Here is a 25,878-nt window from a genome sequence, read left to right as displayed (position 1 = left end):
GTTTGATGGGGGGGTTGTGGGGGGGTTTGTTGGGGGGGTTTGATGGGGGGGTTTGATGGGGGGGGTTTGATGGGGGGGGTTTGATGGGGGGGTTGAGGGGGGGTTTGTGGGGGGGGTTTGGTGGGGGGGTTTGTGGGGGGGTTTGATGGGGGGGTTTGATGGGGGGGTTTGATGGGGGGTTGTTGGGGGGTTTGTGGGGGGGGTTGATGGGGGGGTTTGATGGGGGGGTTTGATGGGGGGTTTGATGGGGGGGTTTGATGGGGGGGTTTGATGGGGGGGTTTGTTGGGGGGGTTTGATGGGGGGGGTTTGATGGGGGGGTTTGATGGGGGGGGTTGTGGGGGGGGTTTGATGGGGGGTTGTGGGGGGTTTGATGGGGGGGTTTGTTGGGGGGGTTGTTGGGGGGGTTTGATGGGGGGGTTTGATGGGGGGGTTGTGGGGGGGTTTGTGGGGGGGTTGTGGGGGGGTTTGATGGGGGGGGTTGATGGGGGGGTTGATGGGGGGTTTGTGGGGGGGTTTGATGGGGGGGTTGATGGGGGGGGTTTGATGGGGGGGTTTGTGGGGGGGTTTGATGGGGGGGTTTGATGGGGGGGTTTGATGGGGGGGTTGGTGGGGGGGGTTGATGGGGGGTTTGATGGGGGGGTTGTGGGGGGGTTGAGGGGGGGTTGATGGGGGGGTTTGATGGGGGGGTTTGTGGGGGGGTTTGATGGGGGGGTTGGTGGGGGGGTTTGATGGGGGGGTTGTGGGGGGGGTTGATGGGGGGGTTTGATGGGGGGGTTTGATGGGGGGGGTTTGTGGGGGGGGTTTGTGGGGGGGTTTGGTGGGGGGGGTTGATGGGGGGGTTGGTGGGGGGGGGTTGTGGGGGGGTGTGTGGGGGGGGTTTGGGGGGGGTTTGATGGGGGGGGTGTGGGGGGGTTTGTGGGGGGGTTTGATGGGGGGTTTGGGGTTTGTGGGGGGGGTTGTGGGGGGGGTGGGGTTTGTTGGGGGGGTGTTGGGGTGTGTGGGGGGGGGGGGGGTGGGGTTGGTGGGGGGGGGTGTTGGGGTTGATGGGGGGGGGTGTTGGGTTTGTGGGGGGGGGGGGGTTGGGGTTTGGTGGGGGTGGTGGGGTTTGTGGGGGGGGGGTTGGGGGTTGTGGGGGGGGGTGTTGGGGTTTGATGGGGGGGGTGTTGTGGTTTGATGGGGGGGTGTTGTGGTTTGTGGGGGGGGGGGTTGGGGTTTGATGGGGGGGGGGTGTGGTGGTTTGATGGGGGGGTGTTGTGGGTTTGATGGGGGGGGGTGTTGGGGTTTGATGGGGGGGGTGTTGGGGTTTGATGGGGGGGGGGGGTGGGTTTGATGGGGGGGGGGGGGTGTTGGGGTTTGATGGGTTGAAAACGGCCGCTCTGCCCTTCCTCCCGCCGCCATTGCCGCCTCCATAGCAACCGGCCGCTTACCTGAGCAGCCCAGCCCGCGGTACCTTCAGGCGCCTGGAAACCGCCTCCGTTCAGGGGCCGCCACTCCTCCGGCGCGGTCAGACATGCCCGCCCGCCGGCCGCTTTAACGCTTCACTGGATCACATTAAAAACAGAACACAAACACCACTTCCGGCGCCACGGTTGACTCTGAGCCGCGACTCCTCCCGCCCCCCGGAGCCCCCTCACGGGCCACCCCGATTGGCCGCGGCGGCCAGCCAGTTAGCGGAGATCTGGATCCCGACTGGTCACTTCGGCCGTCAGTCAAACCCTCCCGGGTCCCGCCGCCTCAAACCCGACGCGGCGCGCACGCGCGTGAGCGTCGCACTGCCCGCCGGAGTTGTAGTCTTTCCAGCTCAGACCAGACAATCTGCAGACAGGAGAGGAAAGGAGAGGAAGGGGAGGGGGAATAGACCTGGGGAGCAAAGAGATTACAGCACCAGTGGGTCCAGATATGACCCTGACGGCCTCATTGCTGGCAGATCTTTCAAAGCACGAATGAACTTGCAAAGCCTTTGCATTTAGAGGGATTTATTTAAATGTTTCCCTCTGTGTGCAAAAGCAGAGTGTATCATTTCCAAAGATTTTGTGAATGTGTGTATGTGAATGGTGGGAGGGGGGGATGCAGAGCAGACTTCTAAAACGTTCTCAGCAATAAGACGAGGAACTACAAGACCCAGAGGGCTTTACCAACCTTGCTTTCCACCACCCCCCTCTTTGCTTTTCCAGCGTCATTCCTGTATTTTACTCTATCCACAATAGTTCTTCCGCTGGAGTGGGGAAGCAGAGAGAGAGAGACAGTGGGAAGACTTGTCCAGGCTCCGCTGATGCTGCCTGCCTGCCGCTGCTGGAACTCAGCACCATTTGTCCCAGCGAGCCCCCGACCCCCACAGCCTCAGAAAACAGTGGAATGATGAACAATGAGGGCATTTTCCGCAGCTGCCCAGACTCTCCAGCAAGATCCATTCCCCTATGAAAAGAGTGATGATTATTTCACCTCTCTTTCCACCCCCCCCCTGCCTTTTTTTGTTTAAATGCCCTTCTTTCCAAACCCACCAATGAAGCACCCGAGAGGTTGCCTTCTTTCCCCCCCACAAATGTCTCAATGTAGTGCGAGAGGGGTTTAAATAAATATCCCCTTTTTGCAGGCAGGCAGCTGCTGTGCAATTTCACTTGTCATTTCTCGAGGGGGGAAAAAAAGGACGAGGTGGTGTGGAAAAGTGTTATCGAAATGAATTTTTGTCCCCTTTCTCGTGTGCTGCTGTTGGTTTGCTCTGTGACTGACTGGTTGTATTGCAATGGAGAGCCGTCAGGGATCAAGGTCCCTCTGAAAAATGACATCGGGAACCCCAGCAGGTTCCACAGAGCTGCTGACGAGGCTGGCCGGAGACAAAGTGTCAATTTTATGGACATGATTGATAACCTGAGAGGGAAATCCGGACAGGGATATTATGTGGAGATGACAATAGGGACACCCCCTCAGAAGGTAAGATTGTGTAGCTGTGCTTTAATGTATATAAATCATAATGTTTTACGTTCCTGCCCTCCATCCGTCCCTGCATGTACAAAACTGGCATCAATAATGATGTATGTTGTGATCAGGAAAATGCTGCGGATACTGGAATCTCAAACCAAGAACACAGGACGCTGGACAAGTTCAGCAGGTCTGGCAGCATCTGTTGGGAGAGGGAACAGAGTTAACGTTTCCAGTCTGTCTGGCTCTTCATCAGAACTGAAGAGAAGGAGAATGTGTTGGACGTTAAACTGTAGCCGGGAAAGATTGCAACAAGATGCAGCAAACTTAAGAACCAAAGACAGATGACCAGGTGTGGGGGACGGAGTGTGGAAAGGGAGGGTTTTTCCTCTGAGACAATAAATGTATGGGATTTATAAAAAATGTTTAAGTTGGAGGAGAAAGGTCGCAATCGAAAGTTGTTTAATTGATATATGTGTTCTGCACTGTAAATTGTATCCAACAATAATGACAATAACATATCCAAATACAGTAACAAAATTGGCTACACTTAATAAGTAACATTCGTAATAAATAATTAATTAAAATCTATTCCAGGAATACCATGGGCGCGATTGTCCGGTTACGCTGCGCTAGAAAAGCAGTTTGCTGTGGCGCAACGTGGCCGTTGAAAGCGGAAGATCCCGCTCCCGGCATCTAAACACAATCTCGCAAGACGTAGTGATGTGAATCCCTTCCATAACGGGCGGGATCACTTTTTGGCAAATCTGCATATGCCTCACTTTTTTTTTAAAGGGGCAATTTAACGTGGTAATCCACCTACCCTGCACATCTTTGGGTTGTGGGGATGAGACCCACTCAAACACGGGGAGAATATGCAAACTCCACACGGACAGTGACCCGGGGCCGGGATCGAACCCAGGGCCGGGATTGAACCCAGGGCCGGGATCGAACCTGTGTGGTAGGGGGCGGCTGAGGATGGAGATTGGGGATTCTTTTGGGGGCCTCAAGAGATGTGGGTGGCATTTAAAAATGGCGTCCTAATCTTTTGCCATTATGAAAAAACAAGGCTATGAGCGGCCTCGACCGCACGTTCAACACGAATCGCATTGAATAGCAATGTGTTTCTCAGCACTGCGAGTTCCTGGAAACACGTGGCTAAATGCACTCCCTCAGGGACTTTATTCCTTTTTGGGAAGATTGTGCCCCATGTTTCCCATGTTATAGACCAAAACATTTTATTTTGAAAGTAGGACATATAGTTTCAACCTGGTTTTCAATTAAAGGTCCGACTTAAATGAAGGATAAGTGTGCATTCTTTTCCATGGCATTGTGACATAAACCGACAATGCGTCACTTTCACGTACATAGAACATAGAAAATACAGCACAGAACAGGCCCTTCAGCCCACGATGTTGTGCTGAACCTTTGTCCTAGATTAATCATAGATTATCATTGAATTCACAGTGCAGAAGGAGGCCATTCGGCCCCCCGAGTCTGCACCGGCTCTTGGAAAGAGCACCACACCCAAACTCAACAACTCCACCCAACACCAAGGGCAATTTGGACATTAAGGGCAATTTATCATTGGCCAATTCACCTAACCCGCACATCTTTGGACTGTGGGAGGAAACCGGAGCACCCGGAGGAAACCCACGCACACACGGGGAGGACGTGCAGACTCCGCACAGACAATGACCCAAGCCGGAATCGAACCTGGGACCATGGAGCTGTGAAGCAATTGTGCTATCCACAATGCTACCGTGCTGCCCTTAAGAACAAATAAATCTACACTATATCATTTTACCGTAATCCATGTACCTATCCAATAGCTGCTTGAAGGTCCCTAATGTTTCCGACTCAACTACTTCCACAGGCAGTGCATTCCATGCCCCCACTACTCTCTGGGTAAAGAAACTACCTCTGATATCCCTCCTATATCTTCCACCTTTCACCTTAAATTTATGTCCCCTTGTAATGGTGTGTTCCACCCGGGGAAAAAGTCTCTGACTGTCTACTCTATCTATTCCCCTGATCATCTTATAAACCTCTATCAAGTCGCCCCTCATCCTTCTCCGCTCTAATGAGAAAAGGCCTAGCACCCTCAACCTTTCCTCGTAAGACCTACTCTCCATTCCAGGCAACATCCTGGTAAATCTTCTTTGCACCTTTTCCAGAGCTTCCACATCCTTCCTAAAATGAGGCGACCAGAACTGTACACAGTACTCCAAATGTGGCCTTACCAAAGTTTTGTACAGCTGCATCATCACCTCACGGCTCTTAAATTCAATCCCTCTGTTAATGAACGCGAGCACACCATAGGCCTTCTTCACAGCTCTATCCACTTGAGTGGCAACTTTCAAAGATGTATGAACATAGACCCCAAGATCTCTCTGCTCCTCCACATTGCCAAGAACTCTACCGTTAACCCTATATTTCGCATTCATATTTGTCCTTCCAAAATGGACAACCTCACACTTTTCAGGGTTAAACTCCATCTGCCACTTCTCAGCCCAGCTCTGCATCCTATCTGTGTCTCTTTGCAGCCGACAACAGCCCTCCTTACTATCCACAACTCCACCAATCTTCGTATCGTCTGCAAATTTACTGACCCACCCTTCAACTCCCTCATCCAAGTCATTAATGAAAATCACAAACAGCAGAGGACCCAGAACTGATCCCTGCGGTACGCCACTGGTAACTGGGATCCAGGCTGAATATTTGCCATCCACCACCACTCTCTGACTTCTATCGGTTAGCCAATTCGTTATCCAACTGGCCAAATTTCCCACTATCCCATGACTCCTTACTTTCTGCATAAGCCTACCATGGGGAACTTTATCAAATGCCTTACTAAAATCCATGTACACGACATCCACTGCTTTACCTTCATCCACATGCTTGGTCACCTCCTCAAAGAATTCAATAAGATTTGTAAGGCAAGACCTACCCCTCACAAATCCGTGCTGACTATCCCTAATCAAGCAGTGTCTTTCCAGATGCTCAGAAATCCTATCCTTCAGTACCCTTTCCATTACTTTACCTACCACCGAAGTAAGACTAACTGGCCTGTAATTCCCAGGGTTATCCCTAGTTCCTTTTTTGAACAGGGGCACGACATTCGCCACTCTCCAATCCCCTGGTACCACCCCTGTTGACAGTGAGGACGAAAAGATCATTGCCAACGGCTCTGCAATTTGATCTCTTGCTTCCCATAGAATCCTTGGATATATCCCGTCAGGCCCGGGGGACTTGTCTATCCTCCAGTTTTTCAAAATGCCCAACACATCTTCCTTCCTAACAAGTATTTCCTCGAGCTTACCAATCTGTTTCACACTGTCCTCTCCAACAATATCGCCCCTCTCATTTGTAAATACAGAAGAAAAGTACTCATTCAAGACCTCTCCTATCTCTTCAGACTCAATACACAATCTCCCGCTACTGTCCTTGATCGGACCTACCCTCGCTCTAGTCATTCTCATATTTCTCACATATGTGTAAAAGGCCTTGGGGTTTTCCTTGATCCTACCCACCAAAGATTGTTCATGCCCTCTCTTAGCTCTCCTAATCCCTTTCTTCAGTTCCCTCCTGGCTATCTTGTATCCCTCCAATGCCCTGTCTGAACCTTGTTTCCTCAGCCTTACATAAGTCACCTTTTTCCTCTTAACAAGACATTCAACCTCTCTTGTCAACCATGGTTCCCTCACTCGACCATCTCTTCCCTGCCTGACAGGGACATACATATCAAGGACATGTAGCACCTGTTCCTTGAACAAGTTCCACATTTCACTTGTGTCCTTCCCTGCCAGCCTATGTTCCCAACTTATGCACTTCAATTCTTGTCTGACAACATCGTATTTACCCTTCCCCCAATTGTAAACCTTGCCCTGTTGCACGTACCTATCCCTCTCCATTACTAAAGTGAAAGTCACAGAATTGTGGTCACTATCTCCAAAATGCTCCCCCACTAACAAATCTATCACTTGTCCTGGTTCATTACCCAGTACTAAATCCAATATTGCCCCTCCTCTGGTCGGACAATCAACACACTGTGTTAGAAAAGCTTCCTGGACACACTGCACAAACACCACCCCATCCAAACTATTTGATCTAAAGAGTTTCCACTCAATATTTGGGAAGTTAAAGTCGCCCATGACTACTACCCTATGACTTCTGCACCTTTCCAAAATCTGTTTCCCAATCTGTTCCTCCACATCTCTGTTACTATTGGGGGGCCTATAGAAAACTCCTAACAAGGTGACTGCTCCTTTCCTATTTCTGACTTCAACCCATACTACCTCAATAGGGTGATACTCCTCGAACTGCCTTTCTGCAGCTGTTATACTATCTCTAATTAACAATGCCACCCCCCCCCCCCCCAACCTCTTTTACCACCCTCCCTAATCTTATTGAAACATCTATAACCAGGGACCTCCAACAACCATTTCTGCCCCTCTTCTATCCAAGTTTCCGTGATGGCCACCACATCGTAGTCCCAAGTATCGATCCATGCCTTAAGTTCACCCACCTTATTCCTGATGCTTCTTGCGTTGAAGTAAACACACTTCAACCCATCTCTGTGCCTGCAAGTACTCTCCTTTGTCAGTGTTCCCTTCCCCACTGCCTCACTACACGCTTTGGCATCCTGAATATCGGCTACCTTAGTTGCTGGACTACAAATCCGGTTCCCATTCCCCTGCCAAATTAGTTTAAACCCTCCCAAAGAGCACTACAAAACCTCCCTCCCAGGATATTGGTGCCCCTCTGGTTCAGATGCAACCCGTCCTGCTTGTACAGGTCCCACCTTCCCCAGAATGCGCTCCAATTATCCAAATACCTGAAGCCCTCCCTCCTACACCATTCCTGCAGCCACATGTTCAACTGCACTCTCTCCCTATTCCTAGCCTCGCTATCACGTGGCACCGGCAACAAACCAGAGATGACAACTCTGTCTGTCCTGGCTTTCAACTTCCAGCCTAACTCCCTAAACTTGTTGATTACCTCCACACCCCTTTTCCTACCTATGTCGTTGGTACCAATGTGCACCACGACTTCTGGCTGCTCCCCCTCCCCCTTAAGGATCCTGAAGACACGATCCGAGACATCCCTGGCCCTGGCACCCGGGAGGCAACATACCTTCCGGGAGTCTCGCTCGCGACCACAGAATCTCCTATCTATTCCCCTAACCATTGAATCTCCTACAACTATTGCTTTTCTATTCTCCCCCCTTCCCTTCTGAGCCCCAGAGCCAGACTCCGTGCCAAAGACCTGACCGCTAGGGCCTTCCCCCGGTAGGTCATCCCCCCCAACAGCATCCAAAACGGTATACTTGTTTTGAAGGGGAACGGCCACGAGGGATCCACGAGGCACGTAATACCAACGTGCTTCATATTTCTCCCTTCCTAAATATTTTTGTCTTTTTCTAATAAAAGGTTTCCAAGAAAATGGCCCTTTAACTGAAAGGCTTCCTTTTTGAAACTAACATAAAATTGACAAATAGATTTGGGAATAATTACACCTCAGTTCCACCCAAAATCAATGTTTGGACCAAGCCAGCAGCCTGCTCATTTCCATTTGTCTTTAAATGCAAAGAGGATTTTTTTCCAGTTGCTGGAAAAAATCCTTTAGTAACGCTCATTGGAAATTAGTGTTAAAACAAAATAAATACTGAGCCTGGGTCAGAGGTATAAAAGAGGTTTTGTTCCTTGGATGGGTTAGGGGATAAGCGTGGTACCCAACGCAGAACTCAACCAATATGCATCAAAACAGACCGGATTTGAACACTTATTACACTGACAACCCTTGGGCCTCACAAGATGCCTCAGGGTTTCTGCGCTGGGAACAGTATAAAGAAACCAGCCAGCATTCCCATGACTGATTTCTCTGCACTAACCTCTGCTGGGTAGCGAGGAGGTTCGGTTGCGTTGCTGTCATCGTTGAACCCAATGTCTCGTCTCAAACATGAGGAATATTTAAGTATTGATTTTAATTTGGCTATTTGTTTTCAAAATAATTCGATTAATAATGGAATCAGTGCAAATTTTCCATCTTCTGATTCTTTTAAAAAAAAAGTTAACTCAGAAGTTCCTTGAACTTATTCTCTTTACAAGAAATTGTCTCCACCTAACTCCACCAAACCCTATATATCCAGTTTACAACTTAGGAATCTATGTTGAATATTGTTAGTTTAGGAGGGACTTATTGTGTGGGCATTGTAGTCCTAGATTTAGCACTATAATATCTAGGTGTTGAAAACTTCTTAGTAGTTGGGGGGGAGAAGTTTTGGCTTAATAATCTTGAAATTAATCAATGACCTTTATTCGGTTTGCTTCTGGCTAAACCAAGGTCATTTCACTCAATCATCCCAGAGCAATATTGCAAAATGTCGACGTGTGAGTTAATATTTGACATTTTTGCTGCATCACAGAATTGAATACCACTTAAAGGCATGAATATGCATCCAATTATTGTCTTAATTGTTTTCATTTGGATGAAACGGGACAGTACAGTCTTTTTTTACCACTCGATTTTACTTAAATTCAGCCTATATCAATGGAATGAAAGATTCTCTTCTGAGGACTCTAAATAAAGTGAAATTCAAAAATCTGTAAGTGCAGGCAGTTTAGCTCTGCAAATCGCATGTCAGAAGTGATGGAATACTCTCCTTCGCTTGGATGAATGCAGCTCCAACAATACTCAAGAAGCTTGACATCATTCAGGACAAAGCAGCCCACTTCCAGACGGGAGCTGCCGAATGCGTGACCTACTCCTCCATGGCCGCCACCAGAAGCCTCGTCCCCGCTTCTTCAGTGGTCCTGGTGAGATCTTTTCACAGTTGTTCCCTCTGCTGTTAGAATTCACTTTTGATAAAGGTCCTCAGGTCAGTTTGCAGCTTTAAGCTTGCCCTTCCCCCGCTTGCATGCTGGAAGGGGCCCTGTTTATCCTGTTGCAGCCAAATCTTCCACTGCTTCTGCCGGGCCTGGCAGCCAAAAGACACAACACTCCTGGGGGACACCGTCAGGGGAGTGTTGCAGTCCTCTTGCCACACCGGGAAATGTCAAACAAATGCCGTGGGGGCCCTGTAAAAGAGCCCAAAAGTCCGTTCCAAGTGGGAGCTACCGAATATGCGACCTAGCTCTGCATAGCCGCACCCGGAACACAAAGCAGCCCACTTGTTCGGCACCCCATCCACTATCTTAAGCATTCACTCCCTCCACCACTGAAACACAGTGGCAGCAGTGTGTTCCATCTACAAGATGTGCTGCAGCAACTCATCAAGGCTCCTTCAACAGCACATCCAAACCAGAACCTCTATCAGCTAGACGAACGAGGGTTACAGACAGATTGGACATCACCATCTGCAACCTCCCGACCAAGTCATAAAACATTCTGACTTATGAATTTATCGCTCTACCTTCACTGTCGCTCGGTCAAAATCTTGGAACTGGGGGGCAGCACGGTGGCGCAGTGGATAGCACTGCTTCCTCATGGTGCCAAGGTCCCAGGTTCAATCCCGGCTCTGGGTCACTGTCCGTGTGAAGTTTGCACATTCCCCCCCATGTTTGTGTGGGTTTCGCCCCCACAACCCAAAAGATGTACAGGGTAGGTGGATTGGCTACGCTAAATTGCCCCTTAATTGGAAAAAAATGAATTGGGTACTCAAAAAAAAAAACTTTTTTAATTTTAAAAATCCTGCAACTTCCTCCACAACAGAATTGCAACAGTTCAAGAAGGTGGCACACCATGTGCCCTCAAGGGCTTTAAGGATGGATAATACATACTGGTACCCACATCCTATAGCTAATAACAATAAGGGTTCAAAAGAAATCCCATACTTTTGCACTGACACACATGCCAATCATCAGTGCTTCACACCAACATCACCATTTTGGACAGACCGTGTTTAATCTTTGCTGACAAGTCAATGTGGGCCACACGTAGTCCTTAATAATCGTATTCCAATGAAAATCCTGCTATTAATGGAAGGAGTCCCATTATTGCATCTTGTAGGTGGGAAATTCCATGAAAATGGAAGGTTCTGTCTATAACCTGCAGTAGTTTGGATCCATGTAAGAACGCAAACTCGAAGGGAGGGCTTTCGAGACTGAAAAGAGCTTGAATAGGTGACACAGCAGACTGCCAGCCGGAATGGGAAGAGTGGTAAAAGAGTGGAACCAAGTCAGCGGAGGGAAAGAGTGCCAAGATAATTTGATTGACAGGTTGGAGGGTGAAGACTGTCAGCTTGAATATAGTACGAAGTCTTACAACACCAGGTTAAAGTCCAACAGGTTTGTTTCGATGTCACTAGCTTTCGGAGCGCTGCTCCTTCCTCAGGAGCAGCGCTCCGAAAGCTAGTGACATCGAAACAAACCTGTTGGACTTTAACCTTGTGTTGTAAGACTTCATACTGTGCTCACCCCAGTCCAACGCCGGCATCTCCACAGCTTGAATATAGGTTGGGGTGCCCCTGAATTAGGTGGAGGAGCAGAGAAACACCAGATTGGGTTGAGACGAGAACCAAAAAAAGAGTGCAGTACGGACTGAGAATCTGGGGTTGGTCTTTCTAAGGGTGAGAATTTGTATGGATTAGGGTACGGTTCACTTTTCTGCTCAGTGCAGCTGTGCTGGGTGGCCCTAAGTGTAGCGTATGGATGATAACTGAGTGCAGAGAGCAACGCATCAGTGACGCAGCCCAATTTTCCATTCATTCACTTAAAATAGACGAAAAGAAAACTGCCAGCTCCTTCACTTGCAGGAATATCTTCTCGCCTGATTTCCTAAACATTGCACACAGAAAATACAGCCAGGCAAAGTAAGTAACAATTGCTTATGGACTGCGGCAGGATGGTTGAACATTAGAGATCAGTCAATTACAAAGAACAAAGAAATGTACAGCACAGGAACAGGCCCTTCGGCCCTCCAAGCCCGTGCCGACCATGCTGCCCGACTAAACGACAATCTTCTACACTTCCTGGGTCCGTATCCCTCTATTCCCATCCTATTCATGTATTTGTCAAGATGCCCCTTATGGCACTATCGTCCCTGCTTCCACCACCACCTCCGGTAGCGGGTAATTGACCCCTCTACCCTGGGGAAAAGCCTCTGACTATCCACTCTGTCTATGCCCCTCATAATTTTGTAGACCTCTATCAGGTCGCCCCTCAACCTCCGTCGTTCCAGTGAGAACAAACCGAGTTTATTCAACCGCTCCTCACCGCTAATGCCCTCCATACCAGGCAACATTCTGGTAAATCTCTTCTGCACCCTCTCTAAAGCCTCCACATCCTTCTGATAGTGTGGCGACCAGAATTGAACACTATACTCCAAGTGTGGCCTAACTAAGGTTCTATATTTGTTGAGGTAACTCTTGTGATAGTGTTAAAAATCAAAATGGCACTCTTATTTTTCATTTTTTAGATTAATAATCTGGAAATTGTCAAATGAAAACACACTTAAATTAATAGTAAACTAATTTAACATAAAGGCTGATTCTCCGACATTGTTCATCCCTTTCCCAACCTCAGCCATTTGCCTCTGAAAAATGCATCTATGTCTTTGACAACCTCCAGACATGAATATTTGAATGCTTACACATTTCAACCCAGACTAAGCACTTCTTTGAAGTGTATTGTGTTGGAAATATTGAATGCTCAGGTAGCTTCTGTAATGTTTCAGGCCAATCAGAACTGGGAAAGGTTAGAGATGTGAAGGTTTAGAGAAGGGATGGGGTGTGGGACATGGACAAAAGGAAGTGTTAGTGTGAAAATCAGGCGAGATTGAAAGACGGGAGAGTTACAGCCAAGGGGAATGGTGCTGAGGCAAGGAAAGGAACAAAGAAAAAATATGTACAGTAACTGCCCACTTGAGAGCAAAATAAGAGGAAAACTGTAACATGCAAAGACGATGATACAGATGGGGATAAGATATTATGGTTGAACTCAATGTGGAATCCAGAAGGCTCTAAAGTGCCTAATTGAAAGCTGAGGTGGTGTTCCTAATGCTTAAGTCGAGCTTCATTGGAACAGTTCCGCAGGCCGAGGACAGAGATGTTCACCCGAGAGCAAGGTGGAGAATTAAAATGCCGGGCCCCTGGCGGCTCGGGTCATACTCACAGACCGAATAGGATCGTAGAATTCCTAGAGGGCAGAATTATCATAGATGCAGAAGGAGGCCATTCAGCCCATCGAGTCTGCACCGGGTGCTCTTGGAAAGAGCACCCTACCCATGGTCAACACCTCCACCCTATCCCCATAACCCAGTAACCCCACCCAACACTAAGAGCAATTTTGGACACTAAGGGCAATTTATCATAGCTAATCCACCTAACCTGCACATCTTTTGGACTGTGGGAGGAAACTGGAGCACCCGCAGGAAACCCACACACACACGGGGAGGATGTGCAGACTCCGCACAGACAGTGACCCAAGCCGGAATCGAACCTGGGACCTGGAGCTGTGAAGCAATTGTGCTATCCACAATGCTACCGTGCTTCCCATTCAGAAGGAGGCCATTCAGCCCATCATGTCTGCACCAACCCTCAAAGAGCACCCTACCTCGGCCCTCTCCCCCCCCCCCCCCCCCCCCCCCCGCCCTATACCCGTAACCCGACCTAATAATAATAATTGCTTATTGTCACAAGTAGGCTTCAATTAAGTTACTGTGAAAAGCCCCTAGTCGCCACCTTCCGGCGCCTGTTCGGGGAGGCTGGAACGGGAATTGAATCTGCTGCGGTTCTTGTTCTGCATTACAAGCCAGCTATCTTAGCCCACTGTGCTGAACCAGCCCCAGCACATCTAACCTGCACGTCTTTGGACACCAAGGGGCATTTTAGCTTGGCCAGTCCAACCTGCATGTCTTTGGACATTGGGAGGAAACCGGAGCACCCGGAGGAAACCCACACAGACATGGAGAGAACGCCACACGGACAGTCACCTAAGGCTGGAATTGAAAACCGGTCCCTGGCGCTGCGAGGTAGCAGTGCTAACCATTGCGCCACCGGGCCGCCCATGGAGGTGTTCCACAAAGTGGTCACCCAGTGTGTGTGTGTGCTTCCCCCAGTATAAAGGTGCGTACATTGTGAACAGCGAAGACAGTAGACTAAACTAGAAAAAATACATGTATTTCTGTATCTCTGCCTCACATGGAAGGAGTGTTTGGGCTCTTGGATGGTGAGGAGAGAGGAGGCGAGAAAAGGACAATTTCTGCATTGGCACGGAAAAGTTCCATGGAAAAAGGACAGGGTGTATCACGGAGGGAACAGTCCCTTTGAAATACCAAATACATCATCCCCTCCTCTCTGGTTACTGCTGAAAGAGAACAGATAAGGTAGATTGGGAGAAACGATTTATGCTAGTAGGGAGTCTAGGTCCAGGGGGCATAATCTAAAAATTGAAGCTAGACCTTTCAGGAGTGAAATTAAGAAACGTATCTTCAGGCAAAGGGTGGTAGAAGTTCGGAACTCCCTTCTGCACATGGAGATTGATGTTAGATCTATTAATTGAAAACTGAGATTGATCTTCTTTTGTGAATTAAATGTACAAAGGGATATGAAGCAAAGGTGGGTGTATGGGGTTAGGTCACAGATCAACCACACTTTCAGTGAGTAGCGGAATAGTTTAAACAAGCTAAATTGCCCCCTCTTGTTCTTATGTTTGTGTGATATTTCCTTCCTATGTAACGATGGCGAGTGAGTGTTAGTTGTCTATGCAACCCAGGGGAGCATATGATCAGAGGACACTGGAAAAAACGCACCAGGTCTGCCAGCATCTATTAGGAGAGAAACATGTAATGATATGTATAGTACCAGTGTAGTAAAGGGTTAACATCTGAAACTATGTGTAAATCAAACACTAGAGGTGTGACTAATTCACTGTATATAAGACAGCATCTCTAGGAATTCTGGGAGAAGCTGAAGAGAGCATGTTGAAAGCAGAGTGAGAATTGAATGTAGAGACATAGCACGAGGTCAAGTGGTAGTGTAGTTTAATAGTTAGATGAAATATTGATTGCTGTACCACAGAATCAGTATCATTAGTTTAGTATCTGTAACTCAGTAGAGTTTGCGAACTTCATTTTGTTTAGTAGTGTATAATAAATTTGTTTTGATTCAAACTTCTTATTTTTATATTCTTTGTCAACACTACATATCTGGCTATCTTGGAGGAAAAGGCAAGGATTATAACAAAACCGTTAACTTTTCGAGTCCATTGACTCTTTGTCAGAACCAAGCTTGGTCTTGTCTGTACAGCACACTCGCACACTTTCTAATTTGGAAGTCCAGTCTGGGTTTAGTGGCAGGATTCCGTGGGAGGTGTGGAATGCCTAGCTTTCTGTACCCTGGAGAACTCGGGGAATTTCTGATATAAGCAAACTCAATCAATTTGACCAGTATTCAAATGTTGGCCTTCCAGGTCTAGTCAGCTCACTCACTCAGTGCTATTGACAATATCGGCTGCCATCTTGAATTTGCATTGCAATCATCAGGATTGTTTTAAATGGGAGCATTAGACATGGTGTAATCGCTCCGTAATCAATCTAATCCTACTTCCCCTGCAACTCCTAAAAATCAACCTCCTTGATTGTATTTCACTACATAAAAGACTTTAACCATTTACATCATTCCAAAGAATTAGCTGCACTCCCAGAAGTTAGCCTGTTTAAAGCAAATAAATATTCATTACTCATAGATTTCTGTGTGACCTTTCAACAGAACTGTATGTCCTCTTGGAAATCCCCTATGTGCACAACTGAATAAATATTCAGCTTGCGATCAAAGTATTGCTGAGGTTTTTTTTAATAAGTAAGGGAAGGCAGTAGCTGGCAAGCAGATCTATAATGATCTGTTAATTCTGTTTGTCAGGCTCTATCTTTAATTGAAATATCTGGGGGATGGATCACAGTGCAGAACAACACCAAAATGCAGGAAAGAATATATGAGTCTAATCAGGAAGCGCGGATTAAACAAGATAAAGTTTGGGGGTTTTAGATTGTAGGTCGAAGGGAAGACTGAGAAATTTGAGGTTTTCTACAATCCTGGATAAATGTAAGCAAAGAGTTAAAGGCAGAGCAAAGCATCTTGACTTCAGCATATTGGGAATGCAGAAAGAACGACGGAGATTTGGAATGGAACGTTTGGAACTTAGAAGCCAAGGGGGAGCAATGGCCCTGTAGTGTGGGCAGCACGGTAGCACAGTGGTTACCACCGTTGCTTCACAGCGCCAGGGTCCCGGCTTGGGTGACTGTCTGTGCGGAGTCTGCACGTTCTCCCTGTATTTGCGTGGGTTTCCTCCGGGCGCTCCGGTTTCCTCCCACAAGTCCCGAAAAACGTGCTATTAGGTGAATTGGGCATTCTGAATTCTCCCTCTGTGTCCCGAACAGGTGCCCGAGTGTGGCGATTAGGGGCTTTTGAAAGTAACTTGATTGTAGTGTTAATGTACGCCTACTTGTGACAATAAAGATTATTTATTATCTATTTATTTATTGGTAAAACTGAGTAACACAACTCTATGGCATGGCAGCAATAACAACAACTGGCATTTAGATAGCACCTGTATTTCTGTAATGTCCTCCAGTCTAGAGAATAATAATCTTTATTAGTGTCACAAGGAGGCTTACATTAACACTGCAATGAAGTTACTGTGAAAATCCCCTAGTCGCCACACTCCAGCACCTATTCGGGTACACTGAGGGTGATGGGGTGGAGTGGGGAAAAACACAGGGATAAGTAGCCAATTCGGGAATCTTCAGTAAAGTTCCCCTCAATCATGGGTGATCAGGCAAATCCCAGGAAGTTCAAGACCCTTGCGTGTTTTCTGGAAATTTCTAGGGCTCGTCATTCTGGCTGCAAGGAGGTCCCTGGGAATAGGCAATGGGAATAAGAAGACTGTTACTTTCCTGTCAGCCACAATCACCACCTTGTCAGTGTGGTGAATGTATTGCTACTGCAATTCACCACTGTATTGTATTATGTTGATGCCCTTGTGGGCTCCGCCCCCTCGGGGGTGGTATATAGATCTGTAGCCTGTCGGCGGCACTCAGTACAGAGCAGTCGCAGGCAGGCACAGATCTAGCTTATTAAAACCACTGTTCACTTCTACTAATCGTATCGTGTGAATTGATGGTCACATCAGTCAGTTTTGTGCAGTGTTAAATGCTGCACTTACTTTTTAGCAGGCCACTGATTCAGCTACAATACTGCAAGGCAGTAAGTCCCCTGCAGCATTCTCTGGGCACCTAACAACCTTCTCACTCTCCAGAATCTAATGATGACTTTCTACCCTTCATGCTGAAATACATGGCCCGATATTAAACCAACCCCCAGCCACTGCAACCCCATACCCCTCAGTACACTCAACATTTTTAAGGTTGCCTTGAGAGCCATGAGAAGGATATGTTCCTCTCTTCCCCTAAGGAAAGCTTGGGTTGTGACGCCACCATGTGCCTAACCCCAAACCTTCTTTCAACCATGATCCTCACTAATGTCCCATCTGGACAGCACTTGCATTGATATAGTTCCTTTGACAATGTCAAATGTCCAACGGGTTCTTTGCAGGAACAGTATCAGATGGAACCTACCACATGGACCGCAATGGTTCAAAATGGCAGCTTGCCACCACCTTCCCAAGTGCCTCGGCAGCAATGCCCACACCCCATGAATTAATTTTTTTTTAAATTGATATTGCGCCATGTAAGGACATAATGGGACAGGTGACCAAAAGCCTGGATGGGTAAGTAGATTTTAAGCAAGCAAGAGATTTAGTGAGGAATTCTAGAGTTTTGGCTGGTCAGCTGAAGGCACAGCTGCCAATGGCCGAGAGAGGAAAATTAGGGCGGCGCAAGATGCCAGAATTATAGGTGCGGTATGTTAATTGCGTTAAGGTATACAGGTGAGTACTTAGCACACCTGTAAAGAGATACTGCTCGGGCACTGAGTATTGGATAGGAGGCAGGCAGCTGTAATGTAAATAAAGGAACTATCAAGAAAAGGAATTGTCTAGTTTCACATTTCACCATCTAACTTGGAATCGTTCCATCAGTGGGAATGTGGAACTCATTCATGGATGGAATGGTTGAGGTGAGTCGCATTGCTGTATTTCAGGAGAAGTTAGTTAAGCATGAGGGAGAAAGGTACATGCTGATGGATGAGATGAAGGAGGATCCTGTGGAGCAGAAACACTGCTGTGAAACAGTTTGACCGAATGGCCTATTTCGAGGCTCTATTTTCTGCGTAATGGAGAGCAGATATTCTGGCTACAAATAGAGGAAGGAAGCTGGCTGTCGCACCAGCTCTCCAATGGCAAACAGCCCGGTTGCATTCAAAGACCTTTAAATCAGCCTCGATGCTTTGCATCATGTGAAAATAGCTGAGTCCACAGAATTTGTACCTCGCGTTTCTGAACGATCGCTCATTGTAAGTTCATGAGCAGCACCTCCGTTCGCACATTCCGCAACATGGGGAAAAAAGTATAGATAGGACTTTGCCTTTAACATTTCTCTTTGCGCTCATTTAAAATGCCCCAGGCTAACATTTGTCCAATTCCTGCACCATCTATCCTGTGGCCTTTTCAAGTGAGAGTATTAATGAGTTGCTAAGTGAGGACAGTGTGTGCCGTGGGCGCATGCTCCTTCATTAGCTGGGCTGATACTGTGCAATTCCGTTCCATAGAGGATCTGTACAGCCGTCAGACAGAGACGATGTCATCCTATTATTTTGATTATCATTACTCCCTCAATCATCAGCACAAAAGAAAGATTATTTGGTCATTCATCTGTTGTTTGTCGGATCTAATGGTGTACAAGTTGGTTATCTCATTTTTCTACACCGTATATGCACTCCAAAAAAAACCGTGAAGACATTGTGAGAATGTGATTTTGAATATTGTAAATACAAATGCAAGGTTGAATTTTTTTAATGAACAAAGTCTTGTATTCTCGGCAAGTTCAGTATTTGGATGTATATGCGTTAAGATCTCTCCTATGGTTAAATCTGCTGCTGAAACCTTCAACCATACTTTTTGTTACCTCTAAAATGTAATCTTCCAGTCCTCTCTTGGCTAGTCCACCATGTACTACACCATGTACACGTGATGTCACCCTAAAACCCTGCTGCTTCTGTCCTATTTCATACCAAGTCCTATTTATCTATTATCTTACTGTGCTCTCTAACCTACATTGTCTCCTGGTTAAACAATGCCTCCGTTTTAAATTTCCCATCTCTGATCTCAAATCCCTCAATGGCTTCACCCACCCGTACTTCCGTAATCTCCTCCAGCCCCACAGCCCTCCGAGATCTCTCAGCCCCTCCAACTCTGGCCTCTTTGCACATTCCTGATTTTAATCTCTCCACTGTTGGTGGGCCATTCCTCCAATTGCTTAAATCTTAAACTCTGGGATTCCCTCCCTGCCTCCATACCTCTTTTCTCCTTTCAGGCGTCCCTTAAAGTCTACCTCTACGACCAAGCTTTCGGTCACCTGACTTAATATCTTCTCATGTGACTCAGTGTTAAGTTTTACTCCTTGTGAAGAGCCTTGGGGTGTTTTGCAACATTACAAGTATATTAATTATTTTGTTGTTAGAAAAAACAATCAACTTAGTGCCTGCATTTGCACTTTTCCAAGTCACATCGTGGTGGTGTCCGAAATTTTATTCTGGAGTGCAGCATTATTTACAAAAACACTACTTCCTCCAACCCTCCTCATCTCCTCCACCTCGCACGCACACGCAAAGGCTCCGTGAGTAGAAGGCTGAAAATCATGGCCAAGTGTCCGGATTATGATGGATGTCCTTTTCTTCAAGTTTCATGAAGGTGAAGTGTCCTGAAGATAAATACTTAAAGGGGGAAATGGTTTACAAAGAGAAAGAGCTGGGAAAGTGCGACTAATTAAATAGCTCAATCAAAAAGCCAGCACAGGTACAGTGTTCTATCTGTTCTATGATTCCACGAGATTGGACATCAGTTTTGATCTTATTAGACATTTGGTATTACGGACATTTTACCTGTGACAGCAGTAATCCGAACCACATTTAGCTTGGAATTCCAATTGCTCAGCAGTGATTGAACACTGAACCATCTGCATCCAAAAGTAAATTCACGGTTGCTAAGCACCACGGAAATGCTCTTTTTCATCACTCCATGTTCCAGCATTTCATTACACAACATTTGGTGTACTGTGCACAGTTCTGCTCGATATATTCTAAAAAGGATATGGAGGCACTGGCAAAGGTAATTTACAAAAACGATGCCAGCACTGCGAGGTTGTACTTGTTAGGGAAGATTGAACCGTCTGCGACGTTTGTCTGTAGAAAAGGGGTTGGCCGATTGTGACCTGGCAGAGGTCTTTAAGACTATGAAAGGTTTTTGATGGGGTAGGGATGGAGAAAATGTTTCACACTTGAGGAAGGGAAAAGAACTATGGACCATAAACAAAAGATCATCACTAATAAATTGAATAAGGAATTCAGGAGAAACGTCTTTCGGCAGTGAGTGGTTGGAATGCGGAACACGCGATCACAAGGGGTAATAGAGGTGAGTAACATAGGTGCATTTAAAGATGTGAGGAAAAAGGAGATGTTGAAGGGTTAGGTGAAGAAACATGGGAGGGGACCCATATGGAGCGTAAACACCAGCACGGACTTGTTGGGCAGAATGGCCTGTTTTTTGCACTGTTAATACTATGTAATACATTACTGCTTTGCTGATTAACGTCCACAAAACAAGAAGGATGTGCTCAATTCCACAGCTCGAATACCGTTAAGTGAAAGACCTCATGATGCTGTTTGAAGATGGGTGGGAGAATTCTTCCCAGTGGTTTGGTGGGGGGAGGCGGTGGCATAGTGGTATTGTCACTCGACCAACAATCCTGAAAACCAGGGCTAATGCTCTGGGGACCCGGGTTCAAATCCCGCCACGGCAGATTGTGAAATCAATAAAAATCTGGAATTAAAAGTCTAATGATGACACATTGTTGATTGTTGTCTGGTTCACTAATGTCCCTTCAGGGGAAGAAATTTGCTGTCCTTGCCCAGCCTGGCCTACATGTGACTCGGAACCCACAGCAATGTGGTTGACTCTTAAATTCCCCCTAGCAAGCGATTCTGTTCAAGGGCAATGGGCAACTGATGCTGACCTAATCAGTAATGTCCCCATCCCATGAATGAATATTTTTTTAAATTCAGCTCTCGAGCAACCGCAAAAAAGAAATGATCCCGTTATTTACCTTATCGCTGCTTGTGAAATCTTGCTGTGCTCACAACAGATGCAATCCTTACTTAGATAATAACAACAACTGCACGTCAAAACTGTGAAGCTGTGAAATAATTAGGGATTTCCTCAGGATGTGAGAAGGTCTGTATGAAGGCACATCTTTCCTTCCTCCCTCACTCAGTTCGACTCGTTTTGGGTACAGAAGGTTTTTTAAAATGTTTCCACTTAAGCGGCAATTCAGCGTGGCCAATCCATGTACCCTGCACATCTTTGGGTTGTGGGGGTGAGACTCGCGCAGACACGGGGAGAATGTGCAAATGGGGGTACAGAGGTATGATGGTTATGTTATTGCTTCAATGCAAAATCCAGGAAACAATTCAAATTCCGCCAGTGCAGTCTCGCGAATTTGAATTCATTCTCTTTTTTAAATTTCAAAAATAGAAAGCCAGCATCGATAGAAGAAAATGAAATATCATGCACGACAAAATAAATTATGTCGGACTCTTGTGAAATTCCAACTTCTTCATTAATGCTCTTTAGGGGATGGAGACCTGTTGATCTTGCTGGGTCTGGGCCTATTTGTGACTTCAGGCCCACACCAATGTGGTTGACTCTGAACTATCCTCTGAAGTAGGCTAGGTAAGCCACTACTAACAGTGGTTCAAAAGGAATGCCCACCACCACCTTCAGAGGGGCAACGGGAACGGGTGATATATTCCAGCCTTGCCAATGACGTTCACATACCGAGAACTAATATATAAAAATATATGTTGCATTAGGTTAGAGTACAGGTGGTTACAGGCTAATCACTGGCAGGGGAGCCAATTCAGATGACGAATTAGGGGCCAGACACATGAAGCGTATTGTCTGAAGTGCAATTTTTTCTCTATGTACTGGAATCGATACACTAAATAAACCTGATGGCAACACTGACAATTTCTGTTGCAAGAAAGCATGCAAAAAAAAAAAATCTCCAGAGTTGAATAGACAAAAACCTTCAGAGTATGATTAAGAATAGGCTGCAGATATGTGTTGTACATACCCTTCTTCAAAATCCTTGATTAGCCGGGGAGATTTGTATTTGTAACCTAATGATGTTTCTATTGGGTGCTCTGCAGCTTCAAGGCTAGATAATAATAGTCTTTATAATAATCATTATTGTCACGAGTAGGCTTACATTAACAAGGCAATGAAGTTACTGTGAAAATCCCCTCGTCGCCACATTCCGGCACCTGTTCGGGTACACAGGAAGAATTCAGAATATCGAATTCACCTAACAAGCACGTCTTTCGGGACTTGTGGGAGGAAACCAGAGCACCGAGGAAACCCAGCAGACACAGGGAGGACATGCAGACTCCGCACAGACAGTGAATCCAAGCCGGGAATCGAACCTGGGACCCTGGCGTGTGAAGCAACAATGCTAACCACTGTGCTACCGTGCCACCCAAGTTCTGAGGAAATGAAAACGAAAAAATGAAAATCACTTATTGTCACAAGTAGGCTTCAAATGAAGTTACTGTGAAAATCCCCTAGTCGCCACATTCCGGCGCCTGTTCGGGGAGGCTGGTACGCGAATTGAACCGTGCTGCTGGTCTGCTTTAAAAGCCAGCTCTTTAGCCATGTGCTAAACCAGCCCCAGAGCAGTGCTACTGCCTGAAGACCCGTATAGATCTGGTGGTGTTCATGGTTAAGTTACTGGATTAGGACTCCAGAGGACTGGAATGTGGATCTCAAATAGATTGACTACACACCTGAACCTGGAGGAGGCTCGAAGGGCCGAATGGCCCACTCCTGCTCCCAGTTTACATGTTCCTTTAGGCCAGTGTTGCAGCTTTCTAATCACTAGCCTTTGTAGACCTTCGTCAGGGGAAAGTTTGGCAGATATACAATTACGACATAGACACAGAACATACAATGCAGAAGGAGGCCATTCGGCCCATCGAGTCTGCACAGACCCACTTCAGCCCTCACTGCCACCCTATCCCTGTAACCCAATAACTCCTAACCTTTTTGGTCACTAAGGGCAATTTACCATGGCCAATCCACCTAACCTGCACGTCTTTGGACTGTGGGAGGAAACTGGAGCACCCGTAGGAAACCCACGCAGACACCGGGAGAACATGCAGACTCTGCACAGACAGTGCCTCAGCGGGGAATCGAACCTGGGACCCTGGCGCTGTGAAGCCACAGTGCTAACCACTTGTGCTGCCCCTATAAAATGAAGTTACAAGTCATTAGTTTCAAACAAATGGAAAACCAGACTGGTCCCAGGATACTGGGAACCCAAGACTAATATAAAACTACCTTTACTAAAAATATTTTAGCAGTATCTAAATAGAATTAAATAACATTTACGTCGCAGACTGATGCACACAAGCTACCTACCAACCCTTTTCATCTCACCCCATCTTCTTATCAATCTATTACTTTCTCCCTTGTGTGTTTACCCGGATTCCCCTTAAATATGTTTGAGCTATTCATCTCAATTACTCCTTGTTATAGCGAGTTCCACTTTCTCACTAATCTGCGGGTAAAGGACTTTCTCATAAATTCCTATTGAGGACACTTAGATGTCAGAGTCACCGAACCATCTTTAGTGATTAATGATTTCCCCTCCAATTCTTGTGCGCAAATTCTATTCAGGTTATTAGCCCATTTAAAGTAAACCCAGTAATGGCTTTATGAAAACATCACATATTGCAGTTTGACAGGATTGCATTAACTGATGCACCCAGAGCAATTTCCATCCCTAACGAGCAAGAACTTTAGCAGACGATTTATGTCCCATGAGTAGGATGACCTAATACTCCGTACACAGGAAGGAAATAAAAAAGAAACTATTATTTGATTTGCAGACTGCAGGTGAGAAGAATTTTTCCCCTTCAGGTATGTAACATATACTGTGTTGGCTTTCACCTCTGAGAAAGCTTTTGTGAACACAGCCCAGTCCATCACCCGAACTTGCCTCCCATCCATTGACTCCATCCACACCTCCCGCTGCCTGGGGAAAGCGGGCAGCATAATCAAAGACACCTCCCACCCGGCTTACTCACTCTTCCAACTGCTTCCATCGGGCAAGAGATACAAAAGTCTGAGAACACGCACGAACAGACTCAAAAACAGCTTCTTCCCCACTGTTACCAGACTCCTAAACGGCCCTCGTATGGACTGACCTCATTAACACTACACCCTGTATGCTTCACCTGATGCCGGTGCTTATGTAGTTACATTGTGTACCTTGTGTTGCCCTATTATGTATTTTCTTTAATTCCCTTTTCTTCCCATGTACTTAATGATCTGTTGAGCTGCTCGCAGAAAAATACTTCTAACTGTACCTTGGTACAGGTGACAATAAACAAATCCAATCCAATCCAATGAAAGGCGCGATATGAACACCAGTTTTGTTCTTTATGTAACTGTTGGTAAGAATTGGTCCAAGGATGGTGATTAGAAGGTCACGAATCCCAGATCACGGATGGGTCCGTTGTCAGGAGTTGGACAATGCCACAAATTTAATGTTTCTTTGTTTTCTTCCTAGTTAAAGAAACAGATTCTTTTGCTCCTCAGTTCCAAGTGGTGCATTACCATAATTGAACAAATAATTGATAAAAGCATAGAAACAAGGAGCAGCAGTAGGTCATTCGAACCCACTCCATGATTCAATATGATTGTGAGTAATCCCCAATCTCAGTGCCATATTCCCACTTTCTCCCCATACCCCTTGATGCCGTTAAAATATAATAAATTACCTTTCTCTTTCTTGAATACATTCAGTGACTTGGCCTCCACAGCCTTCTGTGGTGGAGAATGCCACAGGTTCACCACCCTTGGAGTGAAAAAATCTTTCCTCATCTCAGTCCCAAATGGTCTACCCCGTATCCTAAGACTTGCCTCCTCTGGTCCCAGATTCCCCAACCAGGGAAAACATCCGCCTTGTATCTAGTCTGTCCAGCTTTGTTACAATTTTATATGTTTCAATCAGATCTCCTCACATGCTGGAATGAAGAGCTTGTCGAATGAGGAACGATTGAAGACTCTGGGTCTGTACTCGTTGGAGTTTAGAAGGATGAGGGGGGATCTTATTGAATCTTACAGGATACTGCAAGGCCTCGATAGAGTGGACGTGGAGAGAATGTTTCCACTTGTAGGAGAAACTAGGACCAGAGGACACAATCCCAGACTAAAGGGACGATCCTTTAAAACAGAGATGAGGAGGAATTTCTTCAGCCAGAGGGTGGTGAATCTGTGGAACTCTTGGCCGCAGAAGGCTCTGGAGGCCAAATCACTGAGCGTCTTTAAGACAGAGATAGATAGGTTCTTGATTAATAAGCGGATCAGGGGTTATGGGGAGAAGGCGGGAAAATGGGGATGAGACAAATATCAGCCATGATTGAATGGCGGAGCAGATTCAATGGGCCGGGTGGCCTAATTCTACTCCTATGTCTTATGGCCTTTTGCTTCTAAACTCTAGTGAAAACAGGCCCAGTCGAAACAACCCCTCCTCACAGGACGGTCCCACAAACCCTGATGTGAGCCGAGTGAATCTCCGCTGAGTTCCATCTGGCAAGTAAGGTGCTTGAGTATTCATAGATTTAATAGGAATCAATGCAAATTCAGCAAAACCAGCAGATTTGTCTCAGGTTATGCGATGTGATTAATATCCTGGAGTTTTTTTTCGATTTATTATGTGGTTTGAGTAAAAATCCAAAAAAATGTTTTTATCTCTCGAGGGTTCAGTTGTGACGGGAGGTTAGT

At 46.5% G+C, this 25,878-nt stretch overlaps 2 protein-coding genes across 6 annotated transcripts in view; one reads left to right on the top strand and one right to left on the bottom strand.

Moving 5' to 3' along the window:
- LOC140398169 (centrosomal protein of 164 kDa-like) overlaps positions 1–1,610 on the bottom strand; it is a 321,180-nt gene extending 319,570 nt beyond the window's left edge. For all 4 annotated transcript variants that reach the window (XM_072486508.1, XM_072486509.1, XM_072486510.1 and 1 more), the window contains exon 1: positions 1,429–1,610. The gene's annotated coding sequence lies outside the window, so the exon portion shown is untranslated. The remainder of the gene's footprint in view (positions 1–1,428) is intronic.
- Positions 1,611–1,929: 319 nt separating this feature from the next.
- The window catches only part of bace1 (beta-secretase 1), a 143,709-nt gene continuing 119,760 nt past the window's right edge, over positions 1,930–25,878 (top strand). The window contains exon 1 of one of the 2 annotated variants that reach the window (XM_072486515.1): positions 1,930–2,932. In XM_072486515.1, the coding sequence (XP_072342616.1) occupies positions 2,678–2,932 (255 nt within the window). In that variant the 5' untranslated portion in view covers positions 1,930–2,677. The remainder of the gene's footprint in view (positions 2,933–25,878) is intronic. The other variant, XM_072486514.1, reaches the window with a different exon arrangement.

The sequence above is a fragment of the Scyliorhinus torazame genome, chromosome 21, assembly GCF_047496885.1.
Source record: "Scyliorhinus torazame isolate Kashiwa2021f chromosome 21, sScyTor2.1, whole genome shotgun sequence".
Taxonomy (NCBI): Eukaryota; Metazoa; Chordata; class Chondrichthyes; order Carcharhiniformes; family Scyliorhinidae; genus Scyliorhinus; species Scyliorhinus torazame.
Note: the sequence above shows the minus strand (reverse complement) of the source record. Positions and strands in the feature narration are given on the sequence as shown.